The sequence below is a fragment of the Astatotilapia calliptera genome, chromosome 10 (genome assembly GCF_964374335.1).
Source record: "Astatotilapia calliptera chromosome 10, fAstCal68.1, whole genome shotgun sequence".
Taxonomy (NCBI): Eukaryota; Metazoa; Chordata; class Actinopteri; order Cichliformes; family Cichlidae; genus Astatotilapia; species Astatotilapia calliptera.
Genome location: NC_137431.1, coordinates 20,453,009 through 20,480,231, shown reverse-complemented (window position 1 = coordinate 20,480,231; position 27,223 = coordinate 20,453,009). Strand labels below are relative to the sequence as shown.

Below are 27,223 nucleotides of genomic sequence, written 5' to 3'. Positions count from 1 at the left end.
ACTTCCCAGCATTACAAACTTGTCCCACACAAACACAGGCCACTCTTTGCACTCCACAGTTTGCTGGGACCTCTTCGACTGCATCTGTTATGTTATTGCATTTAATCAAATCACGTGAGCTTGGCTTATGATCTTTTTAAATGGCGCATTGTTCTCTGGAGAGAGGGTGAACGTAGAGTACTTCACAGCTAATTTGACCCACTCAACAAGGCCGCCGTCTCAGTTCAAGTAGGCTAATTTTTATTTCATGCAGCCTCTACAAAATATATTGTAGCATTCAAAAAATCTGCTTATAAGCAAAATCAGTGGACGTGTTGTAATTTAATACATGCAGCCCGTTTCTGTCTGTTTGTGAAGGAGCTGCGAGTCTGGCACTCGCCTGGGAACTGGCTGAAAAGGACTACGAGTGATCCGGTGTTTTGATGTCTCGTTCGGTGGAAACACAACCGACAACGAAGAAAGGGGTGGGAAAAGAAGTAGCCTGATTTGTCACCTTCACACATTGTAGCTGACAGAAGCGTCACTCCCACAACTTCTCCAATACGCTTCCACTGCGCGCTTTCATGCGCACCAGGAGGCGGCGCGCGGTAGAGGATGTGCCGCAGACTGGAGCTTCAAATCAGTAAAACAGTGCCGGTGTCGCTTCGCTCCTCGTAGTGCGGATGCCTTACACTGTATACGTTCATGAATATCATTATTACGGGCACTATTAAAAACAAAACTAGACCCGGATCAGAGCAGCCGTTCTGGCGCTTCAAGGTGTTTCCAATCATTTTAATTTGCCCCCCTCCACGCTGTTGATTAGTAACACATGTGTTTATAATTTCAGGCCAAAACAGTTGCCATAAAATCAGAGTGTCTTGCTTCGAAAATGATCTTAAAATGAAAGAAAACGCGCCCACGATAAGTTTATTTCTTCACCTGCGGATGTCTTTGATTCATCTTTCCATTTTAAGGTTTCTGGAGCATCTCGTTGTCCGTAGCTGAAGACAAGCTGTCTCTCTGGTCTAAACGGGGCCCATTAACGGGCCATAGGGGATCAAACAGACACCTATTATCCAGACAGCCATTAACAGGTGAGCAGCACATCAAAGCCACGCGTTCGCAAAGCCCGATAGCGTCTGTGATGTGCAAGAAGATGCCACGCAGGGGGTCGTGTTGTGTCTGCAGAACTCGGGTATAAAATCCCTCTGACATCATGCCTGCTCACTGGAGAAGTGTCTGGGACTCACTCACGGAAACTTATTTCCCCTTTTAGCTGCGTGCTTCGGACACAGCGTGCGGGATGGATTTTACCAGCGGTAATGTTTCTGAGATCATCACGTTTTTCTCGGAGCAGTTATGGCCTGATGCACTGACTGACAGCAACAACAACGGGTCGGCAGAGCTCTCCAGCACGGGTAGGTGGACATGTATTTATATTTGCACATTTAAAATGTGATATAGTTTGAGGACAAACATCTGTATAAATCTGTGGGCTGTTGACTCTGCAAATTAATTTCTGCATTTAAAATGTAATTGTCAGTTTTAACAAAACGTTTTGCCCTCCCTCTAAAGTGCACCATGTTCCATACACTATCAACTCGAAGACAAAGTGCCGCCGAAAGCGCACAATATTCAGCAAGGCGCAGCTGAGCCAGCTGGAGAGGGCCTTCTCTGCTACACCCTACCCGGATATCAATGGGAGGAAAACCCTGGCCACTCTAACTGGACTACCGGAGCCTAGAATTCAGGTAGGACACGTGCGACCTAAGGCTAATTTAGACAACGTACACTTGTTTTGTTGACTAAGAGTTTCATGTAATTCTCAATTTTCTTCAGGTTTGGTTTCAAAATCGGCGCGCACGCTTCTTCAAGACTAAGAAATCAACTCGAGGAGCCACCAAACCTTCACAGGTCAGGCACAAGACACCGTGCACTCCTCAGGTGGCTTCTCCTCCACCTCCTAGTCCCAGCCTTGCGTCTCCAACAGACTACCGGGTGCCCAGTCTACCTCAGTCCACCAGGCTCTCGTCAATCCTGGACATCCAGACCAAGTCACCAGACGTTCCCCAAACCTTTTGCCACCAATCCCAGGACTTCACCAGCTACTGCCAAGACGTGTTTCCATACGAAGGGCTGGATGAGTTGGATTTACCAGAGGACTTTGAAGCTTTTCTCAATGCACGGGGGGTACAGCCAGCAGAACGTGGCCATCCTGTCCACAAGGAAGACATCCAGAGTCGGCAAGGCCTCCAGGCTCTCTCCAGCTCTATAGAGACCCTGGCCGACCTGTCGGATCTGTGCTTCCAGGACCTGATGGTCCCCAGTCTGCCCAGCTTGGACAGCTCAATGATTGACTATCTTTTGGCATGACTGACAAAACTGAGAGCAACATATTGAAGACTACGACATGAATGGGTCCACGTCCAACAACACGTCCGTTTGTGTAACAGCTACGAGCCAGCCTGCAGCAGGATGTCTGCTACATCAGTGTATCCGTTCTCACACCCATACGTCTACGCTGTGTCGCCAGTTGCCGTGGTGGCCTCCACTAGTGCACCCATTCGGTGATGTCGCGGTCTTTCAAAGTGTTGCGCTAATTTTTTTTTTTTCTTTTTTTTTTTTTGGACAAAGGTGCCGAGTCTACCTTGGGGAGGTGGTAACTGTGACTTATGCTATTCGTTATCTATTTAAGAAACACCAGTATGATGCACATCAGATGATTTCACATGTCCTTTTTGCACATAGTTTGTTTATATTTTGGATGGGGTTGCAAAGATAACGTTTAGCACTTGACTCAAAGCTGTCCTTGCTGAGTGGGCTTCAGCGGAGTCCCGGAAAAAAAGTAAATGAGACGCACTTGTTTCCAACTGAAACTCGGTACCAGATATGTTACAAGGTATGCCAACTGCTGTGACGGGGAAATGGGACACGAATGACCAGATCGCCTTTTTTTTTTTTTTTTTTTTTTTTTTTTGGGGGGGTGGGGGTATATTTCACGATTTTCATGGCAGGCCGTGGAGATCTGTAATGTAAATAAAATGCATATTACGTTATGTACATAACATTGTTAATAGTATTTTTTTACTAATAAATGTGTCCTGAACAAGTCTCTCAGGCTGTGTGTTATCATTCATAAACTCTTCTTGAGGTCAGGAATCACGTGGCGCCGTGGCTTAGTTGGTTAAAGCGCCTGTCTAGTAAACAGGAGATCCTGGGTTCGAATCCCAGCGGTGCCTTTTTGTTTTCTGTTTTGATTAAAGTAAACTTTTAAACACTCCCGTAACATTAAATGTTGCGACACTGACGCAAATCAGATTTTTATTCATTTTTAAAAAACCTCAAAATAGTGTGTATTTGTTTTTGTTTTTTTATTTTTTGTTTTTTTTTCCCACTGATGCAACAGTTCGATAATATCAGGTTATGTTAAAAACATCTGTAGTGGTTTATAAATTACTTAAACCTTAATACAAATTTCCTAATGCCTTTTCAAAGTTGTAACACAGCTTCTTATTGTATTTATTTTTGATATATTTTCCCTTGTACCGGCCTATTGCCCAACAGAGGGCGCTGCTTTTTTTTATTTTTTTATTTTTTATTTTTCCCACCTGAAGAGGTCAGCACAGGATTACGGCAGCCTCTTGTAGGGATACTCATGAATTCACTGAACAGAGGCCTGTATGTGTGCGCGCATATTCAGTTGTATGTTGCATTTGTAAAAACCAGGTCAGGCTACCCCAAAAGCTTGATTCAGTCCCACTAGATACAGCATTTTCAGGGGGAGGAAAGTGACCTCTTCAGTCTGCAGGTTTCCCTAAGCTTATAAACATTACATCTGCCCTAATTTATGTGTAAAAGGAACCGCAACTGAACCAAGGAGTAAATCTTTCACCATCTTCTAATGCTGTGATAGCAGCCATTCCCTAACTCTGTAAATGAGTGGCTATTTGCATAACTTTATTAAAACTTGAAGTTATTTAAAAAAATAAATAAATATATATATATATATATATATATATATATATATGGTGTTATTTTAGGTCAGTATGAAACTGTAGTCTTTAAAAGATTGAGCAAATCTGCTGTAAGCTATGATGGATGAGTGGTGAAACATTTCTCCCACTGATAACGCTGATAAAGGCTCGGTGTTGAGTTTGGGCATGTAGGCATGATGCATGGCTACAGATCACATTAGATGTGTGTGTAATCTCTGCCATGTGGTCAAAAATATCAAAGCACTCAAGCACTGAAATGTAAAGTTTATTAATTTTGAATAATTTCAGTGTATCCACCTAAGAGGCCATTGGAGAGGTGTCTATCCTGAACTACATGCAAGGGTCAAAGGTTTTGTCATCATTAGCCCCATATTGTAATAGTCAAGACAAGTATTTATCTTTTTTCTGCCCTTGATGCATCAGGTGCAGCAGCTTCATGCTTGCAGCCCAGCCAGTACTTTGCGATAGATCGAGGATAGGGAGGGTAAGTGGCATCCACGCGTTTTGTCTGCAGATCCACTCTGTAGTACTTATCTGATATTAAAAACAAAAAGGAAACACACAAACCAAAAGGTGTTAAGGAAGAATAAAGAGCTGTTTTTGGAAGGATTTTGACTCATTTTTTTTCAGGCTGATTTACCCTTCTTGAAGAAGTACACATTTTGAACGGGGGTGCTTTGGTACTCCTGCATGATGCTCTCTTCAGAGCTGTCACTGTAATCACCGAGGTCGAACAAATCATAGAACCAAAAGTCATCGTGGCGACTCTGCCTTCTTCGCTGTCCACGCCTCTTACTGGGCCTCTTCCTCCGACTCTTCCACTTCTTTGCGGTCGGAGGTGAAGTTGGTTTGGGAGTGGTGTAGACTCGTCCCACTATGGCAGCATCTATAACGGGCCTAATACCCCGCCAATCCCTGCTGATGAACCAAGGGCCTGTTTGGGAACTGGTAACTGCTAAAATACAAAAGTCATGCAGATGGAGAATAAGAAAAAAAAAATCTGAAACAGACAAGCATAAAGAGACCAAGGTCCTTACAGGATCCTCCAAAGAGCTCAGTGAAGAGATCCTCCCATGCGTTATCGCAGAAGAGGTCTGTGTATTGTGTGAACAGCACAGAAGGGGAGGACCTGCTCATCTGGATGCACTCCTCGTGGGAAGGCTGGTGCTTGAACTCATATTGATAATACCGGTCCCCTGAAGAAAAGAGAAAAATCAGATTTCAGGATTTTACTCGATGAGAGAGAAACAATGAGGCTGTGGAGTTGCCGATACATTTTTAATGATATACAAATGCAGATAAAACCTTGCCATCTGCATTTGCTTCCATCAGATTCTGTAACTCTTTGCTTTGCCTCTAACTGCTTTTTCTGAAAACTTTAACCTCTGTGCTCCACTGGGTGTCATCAGACTGCTCTTTATAACTTGCTCATCTTTACAACTTGCCGTGAAATGATGATGCAAGGAAATTTTGCTTTAGAGGTGAAGTATAGAAGGAAAAGCACCAAATGTTACAAGTGAAGACACTGCATTAAAATAATAAACGAATATAGCAGTGCTCTGTTTGAAGTCATCACTTTAAGGGTAAAGTTAAGGGTAACTTTATCAAGTAAAGACAAAATAACTTGACTTTCAGATAAATGTGGTGGGTTAAACATTTCCTAAAAATGTCAAATATTTACAATATAAGTAAGTACGTATTCAGCTCCTTAACTAATTATTAACAAAATGAAGCAAAAAACCCCCAAAAAACATGAAAACAACTTTGTTTATTAATTTGCTTGTTTTGTGTGATAGGGTGCTACTTCCCTATTCTTGTAAAAGCCATTATATATTCACATGCAAAGTCATCTTCCTTAGTTTTATCAGATCACGAGCAACACTTAGAAACCCCTGCTGTACTTGTATATGATAAAAAACATTATCACCCATTAGTACAAATACCTTTGAAGAAGTAGGCCTTCTCCTTGCCACGGTGACTTGGTGCTGGTATGGCAAACGCAGCATCGATCTCATCTGGTATGCCATCAAAGCCGTTTGAAATAAGCCGTGGATAGTCCTCATCCAGGACGTCACCATCAAATCTCCAGTACTGGTTCCCCTGAGAGAAAATGGAGCCCAGAGCATTGAAGTTTGAGGATACCGCTGCGAGGGAGTGTTAATGAGGGCAACAGACTACTCTCCCTAAAGAAGGTTTGAAGTCTGAAACATTCCTAATCATCATCTTCTTCTTCTTTTTAGGGGTCGCTGCAAACATCTCAGTCAATCCTCTGTCCCACCAATCATCTGCACGTCCTCTATCACTACATCCAGTAATTTGGTGCCTTAAAGCTCCATCTTCACCATCTTCCACTTTCCCCCCGCCGCACATGTCCAAACCAACTCAGCCTTGCCTCTCCAACTGTCTCTGATATACTTATTTCACCATTGCCTCCAAACCATATATCACAGCAGGTCCATCTTCTAAACATTCCCTCTTTCTCATGCTGCTACACTTCAGTCACAAATCACCCCTGACACTCATCTCCACCCACTCCACCCTGTCTCTTCTTCACCTCTATTGTGCACCGTCTTTTACTTTTGATTGTTGACCCCAGGCGCTTAAATCTCCTCTCATTCACACACATATTTCATCTTGCTTCTACTGACTTTAATTCGTCTTCATACCGCCACCTGCTCTCTACTCTCACTATAGATCACAATCTCATCTGCATAGAGTCCATAGAGACGCCTGCCTGACCTCATCTGTCAGTGTGCATCCCCCTGCAAACAAGAAGAGGCCCAGAGCTCATCCCTAATATAAAATACTGCTAATACTTTGCATAATTAACAACTTTTGTTAGTTAGTTGAGAAGAACACCGCTTTCTCTCCACGTTTCTTATGTTTTTTTTTGTAAGGTTACTCCATTTTATCCAGCTGAAGACCACTGGCAGGGTATAGCAAGAAAAAAATGCACAATTCTTCTTCATATGCACTGTACAAATAACCGAATCAATAAGGAAACAGATCAATATTATGAGTAATGAAGCGACACCATTTTCTAGCAACACTCATGCCAGTGTGGGGCTGAAGAGCATTATTTCTGCCATAATGTTGGATAGTGTATTTGATCTGAATTATTGCACGCAACAGAGTCACTGCTTGAGTATTTCGGAGTTACAGAGAAATGGTTTAAAACAATGGCTTTTACAACTGTAGGCACTCATTTTGAATTTTCAGAGGCTTAAAAGAATAAACAATAAATGTAGCTCAATTAAACCTGAAAACACATGCACACCACCAAAAAAACCCCCACACATTTGTGTGAGGTGGAGCCTTTTGTGGACCTCATCACAAAGAAATATGGTAGCTTATACCTTAAAGATGTAGGATTTCCCCTGGCAGTTGATGCGTGTGAATGCAGCACTGATGGGTCCACTGATTCCCCAAACGTCCTCAATGAGTTTGGGGTAACCAGGAAGGATGGACTTATCATCCAGCTCAAAGAAATATACACCTACGAGGAAGACCAGGCTCTGGATCAGTGTTTACATCAGCATTCAAAGAGTTTCAAATCTTGCAGCAGGATAATCCACAAAGTTTCCACGAATGGGTACTCAAGTCTGATTTTGGGTCTGTGTTCAAAATGACTGCAAATATGTACCCATTTATCGTTTACTTTTTAAAGAAACACATTCTGTTTTCATTGAGCAAAAGCTCCTTTAGCATTTACTTTCCTCAAACAATTGTTATCATTTTTATTTTAATTTTGGATGAAATTGAAAAGGCTTTCCCTCCTTTTCTTTAATGTTTGGATCTTTTAAGCTATTAACATTAGTTTTTACTATAATCTACACTTTTAGGCACTGTATCAATTCTGCATCTTCTGATTATAACTTTCTCCTCTCTGTATTGGAAAAAACAGCATTGCTGAATAATTAAGGAAATTAAAAAGAGAGACATTACACAATGGCAACAAAGTAACAAAAGTAAAAGTAGAAGTAGAAGTAAACTGTCCTGTTATGTGATCAGGATTACCTCTAAAAGCGTAGATTGATCCATTTTTCAGCTGCAGAAAAGCATCAAATGCCCGCCCACTGCAGGGCATGGCATCAGGATCCACCGGTAGTAGTGTGGGCGCCTGTGTAACATTGGGTGTGACAGTCGGTATAACCGTGTCTGAGGTTGGCATAAAAGTTGCTGTGCTCGGGCTCGTCTCTTCCAGTGGTTCCTCAAAGACATCGCCTCGAGAAACTGAAGGTAGAACATGAGGTTTTGTCAGATGGTGACGTTTCAAAGGAGAAGAAAATTCAAGCTGACTCTTTAGTGAAACTGTCACACAGCACAGCACTGACCTTTTCTGGGGCAGATGGTGTAAAAGTCCCCACAGCAGCTTCCATAATACACACACATGGAGTCACACTGACATTTGCTCTGTGGGCTGAAGGAGCCGCAGCGACCTGCACAGGACTCTGTGGGAAAGTAGTTTTAGTGTGAGATATCATGCAGCGTGTAGACCTGGTCTGAGTTTACCATTCAATAATCAGTGAAACCAGAAGTAATCAGACCCTTTACTCGTTTAAACACACCAGCTGTAAAACAATCCAGATGCATTATCAGAAAGATAGGATATAAAGTTAGGATTAGATTCTTCCTAATTCATCACTAAATAAAATATTTCACATTGTCAACGTTTGAAATATTTACAGTTATTTACCAAGGTGAACTGAATTTGAAGAATTGGGACACGAATAAGAGGGAAGCAACAAAATTGTGTTTTGGGTTCAAAGAGTCATTGAAATCAATTCATTTAGATATTTAAAGGGGAAAGTGTGTAAAACACGAGTTACAGTTACTAAAAACATGTTCCCACCTATCAGCCTATGACAGGGATTCTTTCATTGATTATGGTGTGGAATAATGGATGCTATATATTGTCCCTGCAAGCTCAGGCTGCTCTATTTCTACCATTTTTCACTCTTGGCTCTGTGTGATGTCACACAGCTCTGGCTTATAGTACAAAAGCTCGATTCAGCTCCCGTTCAAACATTCTGTATGCATAAGGCAGCCAATTGGAAGAAAGATGAATTAAATAAAGGGAGAGGAGTATGTTTCAGAGAGGGGATAAACTGGAAGTCTGAGATAAAGAAGGATATTTTAAAACTGAGTCATTCAAAGCATTTTCAGTAGAGTCCAAGAATAAAAAGATTTAATTAGAAATTAAAAACAATAAAACAAACCTCTAAGAAAACACCAGGATAAACTACTAATATACACTATACTGCCAAAAGTATGTCCCATCTTGCATGGCAGCTGCATCCAAGCCTTACATCACCAAACATAGTTTAAACCACGCCCCCCACTCGATCTAGAGAAGTGGAGACGTGTTCTCCGAAGTGAAGAATCATCCTTCTCATTCTGGTGGACGAGTCTGGGTTTGGTGGTTGCTGGAGAACGGTATGTGTCTGCATTGTGTCAAGTGTAAAGTTTGGTGGAGAGGGGATTATGGTGTGACGGTTGTTTTTCAGGCGTTGTGCTCAGCTCCTTAGTTCCAGTCGAAGTAACTCTTAAGGCTTCAGCTCACTAAGACATTTTGGACATTTTCATGCTTCAGGATGGTCCCTTTCTGTTCCAACATGACTGCGCGCCAGTGCACAAAGCAAGATCCATAAAGACATGGATGTGCGAGCTTGGTGTGGAAGAACTCGACTGGCCTGTCATCCAACATCAGTGCCTAACCTGACAAATGTGCTTGTGGAAGAATGCTCAAAAATCCCCATAAACACTGCTAACATTGTGGAAAGCCTTCCCAGAAGAGTTGAAGATATTATAGCTGCAGAGGGTGGAGCGACATCATAATAAACCACATGGATTAGGAATGGGATGTCTCTCAAGTTCATATATGTGTGAAGGCAATGAGCAAATGTTTCTGACAATATAGTACATTTTGTTTCATACATCAGTAGCTACACATCAAAGTCAAGACATTATACGAAACTTAAAAATATGATCTATCATGTCTAATAATTACAACTGCTATCAACAATAATACAAACTGCACATCAAAAATGTTAAAGTTTTACCTTCTGCAGCAAAGGCGGTGTCCAACAACAGGACGAGGCCCAGCAGAACTACCGCTGGCTTCATGTCGGCTCACAGCAAAAATCCCCCAAACTAAAACTCTGAAGGTGTACTATTCTAAAATCCTGCTTACTAACCTAAACCACTAGCTGGGTTTGAGCTCGGTGCCCCACTTTGGGGTTTAGTACTGTGTACAGCTGATCAATAGATATTTTTCAGAGGCTGTTGACCCCCCCAGGCTTCTGCTGTCCTGACTGGTCAATACTCTGATAATCATTAAGCTGATCTCTGTCCCATCTGTCCTAGAAACATGCTACAGACCAGAAACATGAACACTTTATGGCTTTAATTTGATGTTATTTAGTAAACCTATCACCCAGTATAATTTTATAATAACTTTAATTTACTTTATGAAAATGTTATTAATCATAGGTTTATCTGGATGCTTCTCAATATGAAAATGGTTAAAACACAGAATTACAAACTCAACTAAAAACTGAAGGTGTCTCTTGAGTCATAAAGTAAGTGTGTGCACTGTATTTTTAATTTCCAGGCAAATTTAGGATAATATCTAAGCTCAAACATTGTAACATTAGGCCTGTCTTTTTTCTCTATTGATCCTTAAACACAGACAATGACTTTTTCTCCCCAATTAAGCCCTGAGAAGAAGAAAAAATGCAGGTGAAACCTGTGGATTCCCTCCTTTCCAGTTTGGATTATGACCAAAAGATGGGAGTTGATGACTAAATTCAACACCACGGAACAAGTCAGTCAGCTTGCAGACAGATTAGAGCAATATTAATGCGTCCTTATCGCTAGCCTTGAAGTTTCCGGGTATTTGTTAAACATTAAAGGATTTGAAAGGAGTTTTAAAAAATAGTTTTTTCTTTAAGGTTTAAAACGAACAAAGTCGCAGCTGAAGAAAGTTGGTAATTTAGGTCAATATTTAAACTGCCCAAACAATAAGGAAATCCACGGCATTTAGGAATGTACTCATCCTTCATGCAGTGCAGCAAAAACAGTCCATGTGTGGACTTTGATTATCAGTGCAGCTTTTATCACTGGCAGTTCTTATGTTGCTCTTGAGTCCAATTAACAAGATCACTAAGCAAATCCGAAAAACCACAGAAAGTGTGCCGAACCTAATCCACAAAGATCTATTTCGGGATCTAGCAGCAAAGTGTTGGACTGCTTGCTGACTTTTCTACTTCCTCTGATGTAGTGCAACTCCATGAGCCTGATTGAAAAGCCTGCAGCCAGTCTGACAGAAAACAACCTCCCGGAGTTTATCATGACAAAAAAATCTAGGTTTAGGAATTTAGAAGGAAGGTAAAATAAGACACATAGTGCAGACTTAAAAATAAAAAAAGCAAAAGTAACAAATGTAGGGACTAAAAAAGTAACTGTAAGTAAATGTAAAACTTAAAATCATTGAAAGCCTTTAAAAAAAAGGACGCTTTAAGACACGACTTAAAGGAAGTGGCTGACTGCAACAGATCGGATTTCCTCAGGCACCTTGTTGCAAATGCTCTGTCCTCTTTAGGTTTTAGCTGGACACCTAGAACAAATAAAAGACCTCTGCCTGCGGATTTAAAGGTACGTGCTGCACATTCTAATAAGAGGTGAACTCTTAAAATCAATTAAAAAACATTCTGGGAGAACATGTAAACATGCCTAAACAGGAGTGATACAATGCCATCTCTTTGGTCTAGTTAAAATCCTGGCAGTCTGCAGTCATTCAATAGATTTATTTGGCTCAGGCAAATAAACAGCCTGTTGCAGTAATCTCGGTGTGAGGAAATAAAAGCATGAAAAACACTTTGCAAAGGCAGCCATTCAGAGAGCTCAGTGTACCGCGGAGGGTCAGATGATCTACGAGGCCGATATATCTGTGTGTGATCAGCATAAAATTTTAAACATAACAGAGACTATAAGGAGAATAATTATATGTAGAAGAAGAAGAAGATTGGACCTAAAATGGGCTCCTGCGGAGACACAGAACTTCCTTTTTGACAAATTTGACTTATTGCTAAACCCTGCATGCTGTCACTATAAAAAATGCTTTTGTCTGCCTCGATGACCATTTACCATTTATTATTTATTCAAACTTGTCAAGTGCCAGTAGAGACAGAAGTAAGGATAGCATGCAGTATGTTAAAGACTCAGAAGCATCATCCTGAATTTTCTGGCTGATTGTTGTAAAAGTATAATCTACTGAAATGCACACATCTGGCAGAACCCCTGAAATTAACAGCAGGACAAATAAAACAATGAAACTCAAGGTAACAACTTTAGTTGTGACATTGATATAAAAGATAATGTTTCAAAAATAACTAAACAAGTAAATGCACAGAGTTGTTTCACGGGAGCTTAAAGTGGAAGGTACCTCTGTACGCTCCTATTGTTGCTAATATGCCAAAAGATGGGAAAGGTGTTTATATACAGGATGCAAAGTCCCCTTAAAAAGCACTCAGTCACAACAATATTGAATTGTGAGTTCTACACTGATCAAACATAAAACAGATCATATTTATATAGCCCTCCTTAAATGTAAGTGGATGCTGCCCTCATATAATAATGGTCCAGATTCTTCTTTTAGTGATGTTTAAACCATGACTGTAATGAGAGCAGGTGTAGAAATGTTCTCTGGTCTGTGCAGAAAAACAAATTAACATTACATGACTTGATTATTATTGTACTGGCACTATAACATCAAAATGCAGTGCAATGGCGTTTCCAAGGTTGATAGAATAAAAGTGTGATTTTTATAGCACTAATAGTAAATATTAGTTTGTTATGTAAGTTATATTCAACATTTGCACTGTTTTCAGGATGCATGTTGTTATCTTATCAGTATGACTAAATTGTACTGGCAGAACAGCCTTATTACAATTGGAGGCACTTCATCCATAAAGCTGGGTGCTGATTGTTTAGAGGTCTTTACAGTGGGTTTTCTCTCAAATTGCACCTTTAATGAGTAATGATTCATCAAAAAGTGTGACCAACAAATAAGGATTTTGTGAGAGTGACAGAACATCTAAATCCATACACAGTTTTTATCAGTTGGTCTCTTTTGGTGTCAAATATTAATCCGGTTCATGTACAAGTCAGCTCTTCTGTTCATTATTGGAAAAAAGAGGTTGGCTCTTTAAAACCTTTGAGCTTTTCATTACAGAACAGTCATAAAAACAGTACAGACGCAATGTTCAGCTCAGTCTTGTTCTTTAATTTCAGGCAGTAAAAAAAAAAAAAAAAAAAAAAAAAAAAACAGCAGCAAAGCGACTTACTCATTAACTCAAATATCTATTAGCTAATCACATGGGACCAACTCAGTGCATTTAGGCATGTAGATGGGTGTAGATGGGGTCATGATGCCCTGCAGAAGTTCAAACTGAGCAGCGGAACAGGGGAAGAAAAGATGATTTAAGAAACTTTCAACATCTCATGGTTGTTGGTGCTAAATGGACTGGCATGAGTATTTCAGAACCTGATGATATCCTGGGATTTTCCTCACACAATCATCTCTTAGGCTCAGAGAGAGAGAGAGAAACTATTCAGCAAGAAGTAGTTCTTTGGGTGAAAATGCAAGAACATGTTGTGTGGTCATGTGGATGGGCATTAATTACCCCTCCCTTACTGAAACACCATAGTATTCATAATGAAGATCACTCTGACTCATCCCACCCTAGCACCCCCCAGCAACCCAACCGCCCTTTATTTCCCCTTCTCTTCTTGTCATTATTATTATTATTATTACCTGCCAATGAGTTCTCTCTACTCACATAGTTCCACAGTTACCAGATCTCAATCCAATAGAGCTCCTTTGACATGTGGTGGAGCAAGATAGTAATTTCATGGATGTGCAGCAAACAAAGCAGCAGAAACCGTGTGATCATGTCAGTCTGAACAAAAAATCTGAGGAATATTTCCAACATGAATCCATGTCATAAATAATTAAGGCAGTTCTGAAGGCGGCAAACCTGATAAAGGTGTCAGAGGATGTATAATGATTATGGAAATCTAAAATTCTATCATTTGGATTGTTATTTTGTTAGATTAAACTTAGTTGGATGCAGAACCTTTCATTACTATTTTAATTTCAAGAAGCCTGAAATTCTTGCATACAGGATTTGGAAAACACAAACAATGATTATCTGTACGTGTGCTTTCTAACCAAACTCCCTTCATAAATCATTCAGTAAACCCAATAAATAAAAAACACTAATCTGTGTGGATGCTATATTATGTCTATTGCTTTAATGATTAACTGCCTTTATTATTAAAACTCCTAAGCTGTACATGAACATAGAAAGGTCACCCAGTGTTTTTGCTTTGGCTGCTTTTTCTTGTTTTAATTACTACATTTGCCCTTTTTTTGTTTTCATCATGTTTAATACCAGAACGTTCCTCAGTAACATTTAGTCAGATTAGACCAACATGATCATCTATGATCAATAGAAGTGTTCGTCTTTAACAGACGTTTTATGCCTCAATCTCTTATGAACTTCCTATATGAACTGCAGTAATAAGTAATTTATAAAACAACCGGGAGTTTGCAGTGATGCCAGTGTGCTGTGTAAGACTGATATATGAGTATTAATCGCATGATATGATCACTGGTTTTTAGACTAATATAAGCTTCTAATCTGAGTTGCTGTGTATATTGATGGTGTTTTTGAGTCATGGGAGGTATTTATCTTCATTTAAGACAAAGAACTTTTGTGATAAAGTCTTTACAAAGATTCACTGGGATTCCTTGAAAATCACCAGCCACTGTTTGTTAAATGTCCCAGATGGAAGTGTTTGTGTTTAAAGGCAAAGTTGTGGTTGCCATTTTAAGATAACATGGTTTACAATTTAAATGCTATTCTTAAACAACACACTTCCCAGCGTTTTGCCTTTAAAAAAAAAAATTTTTATTAAAAAAAGTGTAAAAAGTGGAAGAAACTAGACAGCTGTTGACATCTCATCGCAATGTCGCAATTGAACGAGAAAATCCTGGTTGCCAGAACTTTTGCAAAGTCAGCAGCAACAGTCACAAGCTTTTAATCCACTGAATGATTTCATTGTTTTAAGACGTTGAGTTTTTTTTTTCAAGTTGTTCTTTGTTACAGGGCAGATGCAGGAGTATGGGTTCCTCCTATCCTATTCTGACACATGCAACCTGCTGACTGTATGAAATCATACTTTAGAATACTTTTCTAGTCTTACAATGAGCTATGCAGCAATGAGAAATAACATCTGACGCAGTAACAACAGTCAGACAGGAGATAAAATAATGTTCATATAACCTAATTATGGCTGTAGCGAGGCTATGATTGTTTTTTTGTCAAAATCGGTGCATTTTAGGTTAAAACACCTCATCTCTCGCTGTGCTGTTTGACATCAACTGACATCAACTCCCTTCTTTGTTTAATGAATCAGTTATTAAAAATTTGAATCATTCAGAAATTCATCTCAGGTGAAACTTACACAGATATTGACCTTTGGTTAAGTTACTGGAACTGCACTCCTTCACATGATAAAGTCTCTCTATTGTTTGGCTGTCCGTCTCCAGTCCCTCCCCCTTATTCTGCTTTTACAGCTACTTTTTGCTCTTTCCCAACAGTGTCAGCTGCTTCTCTGTCAAGGATGTTGATCTCTATGAGTTAATGTTTGATATGCTACCAGATATAGACAGAAAATTGCACTGACTTTATTCTCTTTTCCACAGTGACTTTCTGTGGAGCAGACCTCTACTGTTAACCCACCTGAGCTCAGTTTTCAGCTCCACAGCTGCCCTGTGCCTCTTCTTCATACTGACTAGTGTTTGTGTTAGCGTTGACCTACCTGCAACACTTAGAAAGAGTTTATTTCAGTTGTTAGTTCATTTTTTGAGAGCATCATGTATAACTGGGAGAGAGTGCTGCATCTTCTGTGGCACCACAGGAACTATATCATCATAATCGTCACGCCGCTTGTATTCCTTCCTCTGCCTCTCGTCTATCCTTCATCGGTGAGTGTATTTGTTTAAAAAAAAAAAAACAGCTAAAGATTTATATTCACTGACCAGACTAATCTGTACACGTGCAATTTGAGAAGTTTGGCTATAACCCGTTCAGTTAATCTGACACTTGTTCTTAAAGAACAGATCTTGTAATTATTTTTAAATCTATGATTTAAGTGTTGGATCACTGACCTACGCTGATGCCCACCTTTAAAACTATACACTCTCACCTGAGTGAATTTACTTGAAGTGCAGTCAATCACAGTTAAACAGGCTAGGCTTGTCCGTCTGTCTGTAGTGGATAACATAAATGGTGTTTGAATGTTGTTCGAATTCAAGGGCTAAAAAGCTTTTAAAGTCAGGTGTTTTATTCACACTTATTAACATGTCTCTCTTGTTGCAGTTATTGAATCTGCTGAAAACATGTGGACTAATGATGGTTATTTCTAAAAAATAAACAAATACTCACACTACAACATTGGTCAATTATCCTCCTGATACCCAGGCTCTTATTTGGGGTTCATTTTTAATCTCCCTGACCTCGGGCCCTGATAAATCTTAAAATCGTTGAAGAGGAAGTTATTACAATGTTGTAACAGCCTCATGTGGTACCAGTTTTCTTCTATAGGACAACACAATAAACACATTGTATAGCAAAGTAAGAAACACTTTGTTGAACAGAATGAAGTTTAAGATGCAAAAAAGCCAAAATTTAATGTCCCCATGTGAGAACAAAACTTGAATTAACAAAAAGTGAACCATTTAACATGGCTGATGGAGAAATCTAAAGTAATGCATAAGGCAAACAAAGATGAGAATAAACAATGACCTAAACTGGGGAAACTAAAAATAAACATAAAAAACCCTAAAAATGAAACTTGGCATGGATACAAAGATACCTGGAACATTGAGAGATGGCGCAAAAGACAACAGACGACCTGACCCTGAACAAAGGAGGACAAAGGACTTAAGTACACAAAAAGATAATGAGAGGATGGGGAACTGGTGGACAAATCAGACCTGATGAGGCGGAAGGGAGAAGCCAAAATAGACACTCTGCATACAGGACAGGGACTCTCACAGTAAAACAGAAAAAAGTATGGAACCCAGACATGAAAACACGAACGTGACAACATAAGACACACAGACATGAAACGCATAAAGGGCGAGGGAAACTTAAACACAGGGGTAGAAGAAACAAGGGGAATATAAAAAACAATGAACTATAACAGCAACTTAGGCATTGTAGAAATGAACTTAGAAAACCTAAAGGACTTAAACATAAATCAAAAACATCAAAATAGGCTAAAACTCAAAACGCCGGGTCAAAAGACCCAAGATCATGACACAAACATAAGCTGCTGTGACATTACATGTCTGCAGGTTATTTTTTGAGTGCACTTAACTCAGTCACCACGTCTCTCACTTTGGAAGACTTGATTTAATTGAAAGATACCGTAGACATCCAGGGCCAGTTTTTTAATATGATTACTAAACACAGTCACCTCAAAATCCCTGCAAGCCATGTAATCTCTTATGTGTTGACATATTGCAACTGAATTCACCACCAAATTGATTTTATCATCTTCATTTTTTGCTGAAAGTGCTGAAGTGGTCTGTTAATGTATGAAGGATAAGAAACAAAGTGCTCAGCTGAACCTTTGTGCTTTACAGTGCAATTAAAGACACATAAAGATGGTGGGCTCAAACTACACTACCCAATATGACCCCTATTACTGTTAATAAATTAGAGCCTGTGTTACCTGTAATTATCCTGAGCTCTCTATTTAATATGTAGACATGAGATTTAATGCTTAAATACACAGACTTGTAGTAAAAAATATTTCTATAATATACGATGCATTCCATTACACAAAAGCTGCAAGAGAACGGTGTAGCTGTCTAAAATATAACTGTAAAGTAGATAATAACACAAATATTATTTTGTACGTTTTATTATAATGTTTTAGGAAATCTTTTTGAAACGTAAGCTTTATCAGTGTCTTGTCTGCAGTGGAATGTTTTGTGTCGGAAGCTTAAAGAGATTTTATAACTTTTATTGAGGATCATAAAAACTTATCTTGTGAGATGTGAACACGACAAACTGTTTGTTTTATGATCAAGGGTTGCTGCTATCTGCATGTATAGAGACTTAGTGCCTTTTAAAAAGAAAAGATAAGCGAAAGGAAAATTCCATGTATGCACTTTGCTGCAAACTGTGGGTTGGTCTCTGCTTCTGTGTGCGTCTGCACAAAATGTAATCAAATCACATGTTAGTGATTGTGATGTTATATTTATGTGTCTGTGTTTACAGGAAGCCAGATGTGGCTACGCGATCATCCTCATGGCTCTGTACTGGTGCACAGAGTGCATGCCTCTGGCTGTGACTGCCTTACTGCCAGTCATCCTCTTTCCTATGATGGGCATCATGAAGGGTGGAGATGTAGGGTTATTTTTTTCCACTTCTGTGCTTCATAAGTATATTTTAATAACACAACACAGCAATAATGTAAAACGTTCACTGCTTCAACAGGAAATAATAGCGTAAGTGGCAGCCAGGTGCTGCTAATAAAATGAACTTGATTAACGGATTATCAGCACCTCTAAAAAAGTAGAAGATTTGCCAGTTTGTTGGTCTGGCGCATTGATGTGTTTGTTAACACAATGCCAAGGAGCAATGATTTTAGAGAAGCAATTGTTGCTGCTCGTCAGTGTTTGGAAAGGCCATTTCTGAACAGAGCCGGGCCCAAATCCCCCAGAACTATGTGAGAAACCAATAAAGCTGTGCAGAAAAGGATTACGTCAAGTTATTACTGTTAAAATTGATTCATGGCATTGTGTACTTCACTTCACTCACTGCTTCTGTTTTTAGTTTTGGTTAATTAGTAATGACACTGTGTAAAATGTTGTGTGTTGTTGTTTTTCTGAGTTTCTATTTAAATCATTTTCGAACCTGCTCAGGACCACATAACCTTTTATTATTTATTTTATTATCTTATTATATTGTATCTTATACATAAAACTGTCTTTATTTTTAAAATGATTCTATATAAAAATCTGAGTTATTGACACACGTAAGAAAATTTTGCTCCTGCTTATGAATATAAAATGAAAATCAGAGATTTTAAATATAATTTAGGATATATATTTTTTAATTGCACTGAGAACAGAAAGACCATTTATGAGGAACTTGAATTAAAAAGTGTTGATACAACACTGTGTGTCGCATGAGAAAGCAAATAGGAGTGTCAAGGGAAGAAACTCTTCAGTTAGTTTAGTGTGGAAAATAGAAGTTAAAAAGGACAACAGTTATTGAAAGTGTGATGTGACCCCCAGTCACTTCTTTTACACCATACTTCTACTGGCATGGTAACACTGCTGATCCCGTTTTTTTGCATTTATTGCTCATAAAGCATATTTGATGATACATGTAGGTCCACAGGTTACCTTTGATCCATGTGCTAATGTTAGCGACTGTGTGATCTGTTTCAGGTCAGTATTGAGTATCTGAAAGACTCGAACATGCTGTTCATCGGAGGTCTGCTGGTGGCCATCGCGGTCGAACACTGGAACCTCCATAAACGAATCGCTCTCCGGGTTTTGCTGCTGGTTGGTGTTCGTCCATCGCTGTAAGAGAGCCTTGACATACAAGTCTACAAGTCTTTCAGAATCCGGTTGTTAAGTGATGACGTGACGGATCCTACTTCCGGACCTAAAGTAGTCTGCGTTTAATATGGCTTTTGTGTTGTTAACATGTTTAATGTTTTGTATTTTCTTCTATTTAATCTCAAAAAGCTCCTAAAACAGTCAGTGATCACTGTTTACCTCCCTCGGCTTTTATTACTGCTAATCATTTATTTAAGCTCAGTTTTTAAAACCTTAGGATATAACTACAGTCCAGCCCATGCAGCAGTATATGAATGACTAACCTCGTATTGTGGATGGATTATCTCAGTTGTTCTCCTGGCTGAAGTTTGGTCCTTTTACAGCATCCTGCCATGCGATTACATTTGTTCCTGACCACCCAGAACACTCACGTTAACTTTTATCGAGTGGGAAAAAAGTTAGCTTGCTATGCTAACATAGCTGTGTCGCTAGCGGTCACGTAGCACATCATTATATACCAGCTAGCCAAACTTCAGTAACCCTACAAACGTCACTGCTGTTTAGTTTTCTGTCTTCATTTATGTTGGAAGTGATAGCAGAGCTGTACGTTTTAATTTGTTTCCAAAACCCCGCAGTCAGGACATGCTATATTGTATTTAGATAGAAGCTATCGAGCTAACTTCCTGCTAACTTCTAACTCCGTTAAATGTCATAAATTCCGTTTTCATGGATGCCTGGATGTTAAACTCAATTGTTACACCTGGTAGAGCAGAACGCTGATCATTTCATTAAAGATGAAAGACTTTAGACAGTTTTTCAACTCTCAGTAATGCTCGTTTGATATATGGACCTGCAGCGGAGTTTAGGCCCAGACACGGCTAGTGACGTCAGACCGGATAGATTCTTTGCATCACCATTGTTTTGTTTGAATAAATGGCAAAAAAATATTCATTTGATGTTTCCCATAATGAGAAACTTTACCTGTGAGTTTAATAAGGATGACAAACAAGCACAAACACTAATGCCATCTAATTTAAGCCAGGTGTGGTCGCCTCTAAAGGAAAAGGAATAAAAGATTAAATTTAATAAAATTAATAAACAATCAATATCAATAAAGATGGCAACAAATAACTGCTCTCTGTTTTCATTCAGAAACATCTATCGTTTGTAGACGTAGCTATGTCTTGCATGGTTCTTGAATTTTGACAGGGTGGTATTGCAAACTGCTCCAGGAGTTCAAGGAGCTGCCCAGTACAGCAACATTTAAAAAACAATGCACCCAGAGCACTAGTGAGGATGTTGAGGACTTTTCACTCATGCCTCCTCGTTATCATCATCACCATTCCCTCTCACGCAGGTTAATGATTGGCTTCATGAGTGTCTCGGCATTCCTGTCCATGTGGATCAGCAACACAGCCACCACAGCCATGATGCTACCCATCGCACACGCTGTGCTACAGCAGCTGAAAGATACAGAGACCCAGGCAAATGAGCGTGATCTCCAGATCCAAGATGCGGACAACCACGCATTTGAGCTGGAAGTTCAAACCAAGCTGGAGACGATACACGAAAGAGACACACAGGATCCTGTGTGTAAGTAAAAATGCTACATACACATATGGACTTCTAGAAGAAACCCTTCCAATAACATCTCTGTCTTATTGTGTTTTGATCCAGATGTACATGACACACAGCGAGAGTTCAGAGAAAAATCCATAGAAGCGAAGTATGACCTTCTGACCAAAGGGATGAGTCTTAGTGTGTGTTACTCTGCCAGCATTGGAGGCACGGCCACGCTCACAGGGACCACGCCTAATCTCATCCTCAAGGGCCAAATGGACGAGTAAGGCAAAAAACCCAATTCAACACACAAACAGAAATGATCTTCAAGGTGTGTCACTGCTCATTGAACCACTTGTATCTTCTCTTCACATCCCTTTGTTTTTCTTTCTGTGAAGGATCTTCCCTAACAATACTGACGTGATCAACTTTGCCAGCTGGTTTGGCTTTTGTTTTCCCAGCATGGTGCTCATGCTGGTGCTCGCCTGGTTCTGGCTTCATTTTATGTTCCTGGGCTTCAAGTAAGTATAATCAGCCAGAAACAAACCCAGGTATTTTAAACTATCCTCAGAAAAGCTGCTCAAACAGCACAAAATAAATTAATCTACGCTGTAAGTAAAACTGACTTTTTTTTAGCATCTGCAGAGATATGCTATATCTTTTTGTTGCTCTCCTCAGTTTGAAGAAGTCATTTGGCTGTGGTGAGAAAAGTGAAAGCGACAGAGCGGCATACACAGTGATGAAAGTGGAGTACAAGAAGCTGGGACGTATCAAGTTTGCAGAGGTGGCGGTACTCGTCCTCTTTATCTTGCTCGTGCTTCTGTGGTTTACCAGAGAGCCGGGCTTCATGCCTGGCTGGGCCACAGTGCTGTTCAATAAGGACGCTGCGTGAGTTCTTTTTTAAGCATGACCTTTAGATATAAATGAAGTGAAGCGCCACATATTACCAACAAAAAGACCAAACAGCTGGCCATGAAATGATCAATTCAACACATGCTTTCCTGCGCATTAAAATGTATGCAGCACTTGTGGTATCACCCAGTGGTTTATAAAGTCCTGCATTAATGCCTCTGAGGCAGGATGAGTCAACATATTTTACAAGCAAAGTCACACAAAGTCTTCTGGCACCTTTTGTGCTGAATGCACTGAAGTCTACTGAGACACAAATAAAATAAAATAATAATATTAATAAAATAACAAAATAATTTTCAATAATTTTCAAGCTGTGATGTTTTGACATCACAGCTTTGTTTGTGATTCTGCAGCTAACACTTTTGCTATAAAATATAAAAAGTGACCTGATCTCTCTGCATTAAGATCTATAAAGTGATTGGACATTGAGCCAATTCAGCATTGTTAACCAAGGTAGCAAACATGAGCTGACAGATAAATACCTGGATGCTGCTTTAATCCTGCTCAGAGGGTCTGGGTGATTGGCTCTGACCCATTCTTATACAACATCCCCTAGTTTGTATTCATAAAACAAATGCTTACATCACATAAAGTTAACAAATAATTTGTGATGGTGGAATGTCAATCACTAGAACTGGAGCACAGAATGAACAGTCATATATTTTATTAGATTTACATTAAATGATCCAAAAGCAACAGAAACGCAGGTGAGATGCTCACACGTTAGCCTCAGTTTAAACAGGTGCGTTATGAAGGAAAAACAAATGCCAGTACAGTTCTTTTTGTACCAGACAAACATTTTAAGCATTCATTATTTATTTCTGCTGTAAAGTCTACATGAAAAGCTGAAGTGCCCGTCTGAGTATCCGCAATTTGAGCACTTCTGAACTGGAGTAATATTTCTGCAGGAAATGTTCACAAGCGCAACAAAGTTGTAGCTAAAGTCCTCATTTTCTTTCTTTCTTTTTTATTAAACTTTCTTTTTTCTTTTTGTTAGTTTTTTATAAAAGAGAAAAATCGGTCAGACTGAAAAAAATGGCAACATAAATGTATGTCAAATACAGTTACGTTGTTTTGCCCCACAGTTGACAGTAAATATGATGTTACACATTTTTCTCTTCATCATTTTTAAAAGGCAGCATATATAATCATGTTCTCTCGTGTCTGTCAGGTTTGTGACAGACGGAACGGTTGCCATCCTAATGTCATCACTCTTCTTCGTCATCCCCTCTCAGCTGCCGTTTAGCAATTACGGATACACAAATGAAGGTGAAGTATTCATTTTTAACCTTGGTGTAATACACTGCTTCTAAAAATGTTCATGTGAACTCAGTTTGGGCTTACTGGAGCACTGGGTGAAGAATGCTTGGCAGGCTTGATGTTGTACTTTCAAACTAATTACTTGTTGATGTTTAAACTTCATCTGTTTCCCACAGGTAAGAGGATAAAGGCTCCACCGGCTCTGTTGACCTGGAATGTGGTTCATGAACGAATGCCCTGGAATATAGTGCTGCTGTTGGGAGGAGGTTTTGCTCTTGCTGCTGGCAGTGAGGTAAACACCCTTGGACTCCATGTCATCACCTTTTATTATTTCATTCTCCCTTACAGAATATCTAAAAATACTTTTGGCAGTTAAATGCTAGTCTTGGTGATTACTGGATACTTAAATGCTTGAATCAGAAAATAAATACTGGTATCTTGTTTGTTTTTGGTGATTGAATTTTGGAGGTTTTGTTAATATGCTTATCATTTGCACAAAAATTAATGACAATTCCATCTAGTAGAGGAGAGATTTCAGTCAAGACCAAATTGGTAGACCGATAGCAGACATACTCTGAGCCATGGTGGTAGCTTTTCTCAAATACTAAACATTTGTTTGTGTATTTTTCCTGCTACCTTTACAGGCATCAAATCTATCCAAGTGGTTGGGAGAAAACCTGTCACCTCTTCAGAATATTCCCCCCTTTGCTATCTCACTGGTGCTTTCCCTACTTATTGCCACATTCACCGAGTGCTCCAGTAACACAGCTACCACCACCCTGTTCCTGCCCATATTGGCGTCAATGGTAAATGGAGCTCATATGTTGACAGATGTGTGCGCACGTATGTTCTCCATGAATCTAACTGTGTTGTGTTTTGCGCTCCTTTAGGCCCAAAATATTAAGCTCCACCCACTCTACGTGATGCTGCCCTGCACTATTGCTGCCTCTCTGGCCTTCATGCTACCTGTGGCCACACCACCCAATGCCATTGCCTTTTCTTTTGGAAACCTCAAAGTCCTAGATATGGTAAGATTGGCATACATATGACATACAAACATATGCTGCCTTTGCGATTTTAGTTTATTTGAGCTAATAAGACTGTCTTTGATTGGCCTTGTTGGAGTGGGAAAAGCAATACAATTGTCCTTCTTGTCACTTCTCAAAGTTACAAGAGAGCTATCTGCTGCTAGTATCATCAATTTGCTCTTTAAAATCAGTGACTATTGAGCTGTATTATGACACTTAAATCAACCTCCATGTGTTGTAGCTCATCCATAAGTAAGTGGTATGTTATCCAGATGTGTGCCAGGCCTGGCGTAGATGGCGCTGTTTATGTGATGCCATGCCATATCTGGCCTGATTGTGGTTTGGTATATGTGACCCAGGAGCATAAAAAACAGGCCTAGCCCCCGGATCTGGCATCAACCTGGCACGTCTGGCTGACCGGTGTCATGGCAGGGTGTATGCCAACCAGATGTGGGCCAGGTCTGGTAATGATGGCACTGTTTATGTTCCTATTTTCCTATTTTCCTCCAGTCTGTATGTCAAGTTTGAATGTGTATTAATGTAGTTAGGAAGCACTCAGTTTAGAGAAAGTGTGTGTGATTTGGTGAATGTGGTATGTTGTGTAGAGCACTTTGAGTAAGTGGAGTAGAAAAGCGCTATCAAAGATTGAGTCCATTCACTGTCTGAACAGAGTTACTTTTGCACTATTATGTTCCGGCACATGTTGTTATTACATGGCTTGATTAAGGTACACATTAGGCTGACATCTGGTGCCAGAGCTGAAACTGTTCTGGGCCAGCACAGGGCCAGCAGTGTGTCTGCAACTGGCCTGTGGCTGCACACAACTTATACATGGCCCACATACCACAAAGAATGACGGCCCTTTGGTGGCCCAGATCTGGTTTGCCAGAGGTAATCCACACATGGGCTAGCACAGGGCCACCAGTGTGTCTGCAACTGGCCTTGTTCTGGCCAATGTGTGGGCCACCTCTGGCAAACCAGATCTGGGCCACCAAAGGGCCGTCATTCTTTGCGGTATGTGGGCCATGTGTAAGCACATTGTGTGGGCCAGATCTGGGCCATACCAATTTTGCCATGTGGGGTAATACAGATAAGATCTTGGTTAGTTGTGTTATTCAACAGACAAATATGCAAACTCACAGAGCATAATTTTGAATTTTTAATAAAATTCTAAAGTTTTAGCCATCCTGTGTCATCATCTGATTATTACATTTTGTTCCTTCAGGTGAAAGCTGGTTTCATGCTCAACATCATCGGGATCCTGTGCATTAATTTAGCCATCAACACCTGGGGAAGAGCCATGTTTAACTTGGACACTTTTCCAGATTGGGCCAACACTACAAATAGTAAACCTTGAATTTGTTTACAGCCTGTAAAAAAACAAATCCAATTCTACAGTCACACAAGAAGACACTGAACAAAGTATCACATTTTCCAACTTCTGCTTCAAACCAATGAGGAAAAAGCTCAGAAATCCACTGTCTGAGATAAAACTTTTCTACCTTTAGCAGACAATAGTTTGTTGTTGTTGCAGGATACCATTACTCATGGTATCCTGCTCAGGAAAGCTACATACAGCCCGTTCTCACTCCCGAGGCGTAACATGTCGACGTTTTGTCACGTCCCGCGGCGTTCCTGAGGAACGCGAAAGGAGACCTTCGGCGTTCTTATGGTACGCGGCGGGTTATGGCTGGAATCCAGTGCAATGACGCTCCCGCGGTAATAGACGTTCCAGCCCTGTATTCCAGCCCTAAACCTAACCTTATCCCTAGCCCTAACCATAACCTTATTTCTGATCTTAACCAGGACTATAAATAGCATGTTTCTAAGTGATTTGAAGAAAAAGAGCGAACATGTGTAGATGGAGTCCAGACGGTTCTCATATTTCCTCTTTTTTCCGAGGTCGTCATTTAGGTAGCCGAAAACGTAATATGTTGACGATTTGTCACCTAGCGTAAAATGTTACGCTTTGGGAGTGAGAACGTGTTGCTACATAAGAATGTTTTCAGGCCCTTTAAAAAGAAGAAGAAAAAAGTCATAGCAGAGTTTTTCCACTCTCACTGAAGACAAATAAGTTAAAGATTAAATGACAGTTTAAATTTGGTTATAGAAAGAGCAATCAAAGATTTTCACTTGCAGCTGAAACAAACTTTAAGCTCTATCAGACTATTATATACAGACCCTCTTTGAGGACTTCCTTACATCATTTCAGTGACAGAACCAAAGAAAGTGTTTAAACCAGGTTATTTCCTCATATACTTTTCAATGAATTTGTTATCTTATCAGTCTGTGTATCATTTACTGATAATGCATGCATTATCTGCAGCATAGCTACCTTTGAAAGGCAAAAATGAAAACTAATTCATGGTGTCAGTTAACTTATTACTGTGGTCATTTTGTTGGACTTTTTTTTTTTGGGTGTCATATTTAATTTTATATGTGTTTTTGTCACAACATCTTTTCATAAGGAGGAATTTTACTTATTTTATAATTTATAAATACCAATGTGACCTTTTTCTGGTTGTGATAGTCTTTTTTTTAATTTATAATACTTTATATAACAATTCATATAATAATAATAATGGAAGTGCTCTAATTTCTTGCTAAGAAAACTGCAGGTTAAAATTTTGGTCAGACTCCCAGATGAGCCCCCAAATGTGTTATGGACAAAAAAGTAAAACGGAAACTTAGCAAAACCTATTTAGAAGCAGAATGTCAAAATCCACCTTACGGCAACTTACTTATTACATGTTACATCTTCTTTGTGTTGGCTATCTAAAGTGAGGTTGGGCATTTAATTTTCTCAAGCGGTCATATGAGAAACTGGAACTGTT

General features: G+C 39.7%; 3 protein-coding genes and 1 non-coding gene across 8 annotated transcripts; 3 read left to right on the top strand and 1 right to left on the bottom strand.

Annotated features, from left to right (window-relative positions):
• The first annotated feature begins 127 nt into the window (after positions 1-127).
• Positions 128-3,094, top strand: LOC113030635 (uncharacterized). Of its 4 annotated transcripts, XM_026182249.2 has the most exons (6): positions 128-228; positions 358-464; positions 957-1,076; positions 1,259-1,400; positions 1,558-1,733; positions 1,822-3,094. In XM_026182249.2, the coding sequence occupies exons 4-6, from the start codon at positions 1,286-1,288 to the stop codon at positions 2,353-2,355; spliced, it is 825 nt and encodes a 274-aa protein (XP_026038034.1). In that variant the 5' UTR covers positions 128-228; positions 358-464; positions 957-1,076; positions 1,259-1,285; the 3' UTR covers positions 2,356-3,094. The 4 variants fall into 4 exon arrangements, with proteins under 4 accessions (XP_026038034.1, XP_026038032.2, XP_080163308.1 ...); XM_026182247.2 differs by lacking the exon at positions 128-228 and having other exon boundaries at positions 445-464; positions 957-1,177; XM_080307182.1 differs by lacking the exons at positions 128-228; positions 358-464 and adding an exon at positions 740-759 and having other exon boundaries at positions 957-1,177.
• Positions 3,095-3,147: 53 nt separating this feature from the next.
• Positions 3,148-3,221, top strand: trnat-agu (transfer RNA threonine (anticodon AGU)). Its single transcript has one exon. It is a non-coding gene; the product is annotated as a tRNA-Thr (tRNA).
• A 1,008-nt stretch (positions 3,222-4,229) lies between these two features.
• vtnb (vitronectin b) lies at positions 4,230-10,308 on the bottom strand. 2 transcript variants are annotated; one of them, XM_026183078.2, is made up of 8 exons: positions 10,040-10,308; positions 8,312-8,428; positions 7,995-8,210; positions 7,334-7,473; positions 5,921-6,077; positions 5,015-5,173; positions 4,618-4,932; positions 4,230-4,511 (listed from the first exon to the last, which is right to left on the bottom strand). In XM_026183078.2, the coding sequence occupies exons 1-8, from the start codon at positions 10,101-10,103 to the stop codon at positions 4,372-4,374; spliced, it is 1,308 nt and encodes a 435-aa protein (XP_026038863.1). In that variant the 5' UTR covers positions 10,104-10,308; the 3' UTR covers positions 4,230-4,371. The 2 variants fall into 2 exon arrangements, with proteins under 2 accessions (XP_026038863.1, XP_026038864.1); XM_026183079.2 differs by having other exon boundaries at positions 4,618-4,929; positions 10,040-10,243.
• Positions 10,309-15,649: 5,341 nt separating this feature from the next.
• Positions 15,650-26,904, top strand: slc13a2 (solute carrier family 13 member 2). The gene is made up of 12 exons (XM_026182939.2): positions 15,650-16,032; positions 18,338-18,466; positions 19,516-19,652; positions 20,987-21,222; positions 21,307-21,472; positions 21,588-21,710; positions 21,868-22,077; positions 23,273-23,370; positions 23,538-23,653; positions 24,006-24,167; positions 24,252-24,389; positions 25,615-26,904. The coding sequence occupies exons 1-12, from the start codon at positions 15,922-15,924 to the stop codon at positions 25,744-25,746; spliced, it is 1,758 nt and encodes a 585-aa protein (XP_026038724.1). The 5' UTR covers positions 15,650-15,921; the 3' UTR covers positions 25,747-26,904.
• The last annotated feature ends 319 nt before the right edge of the window (positions 26,905-27,223 follow it).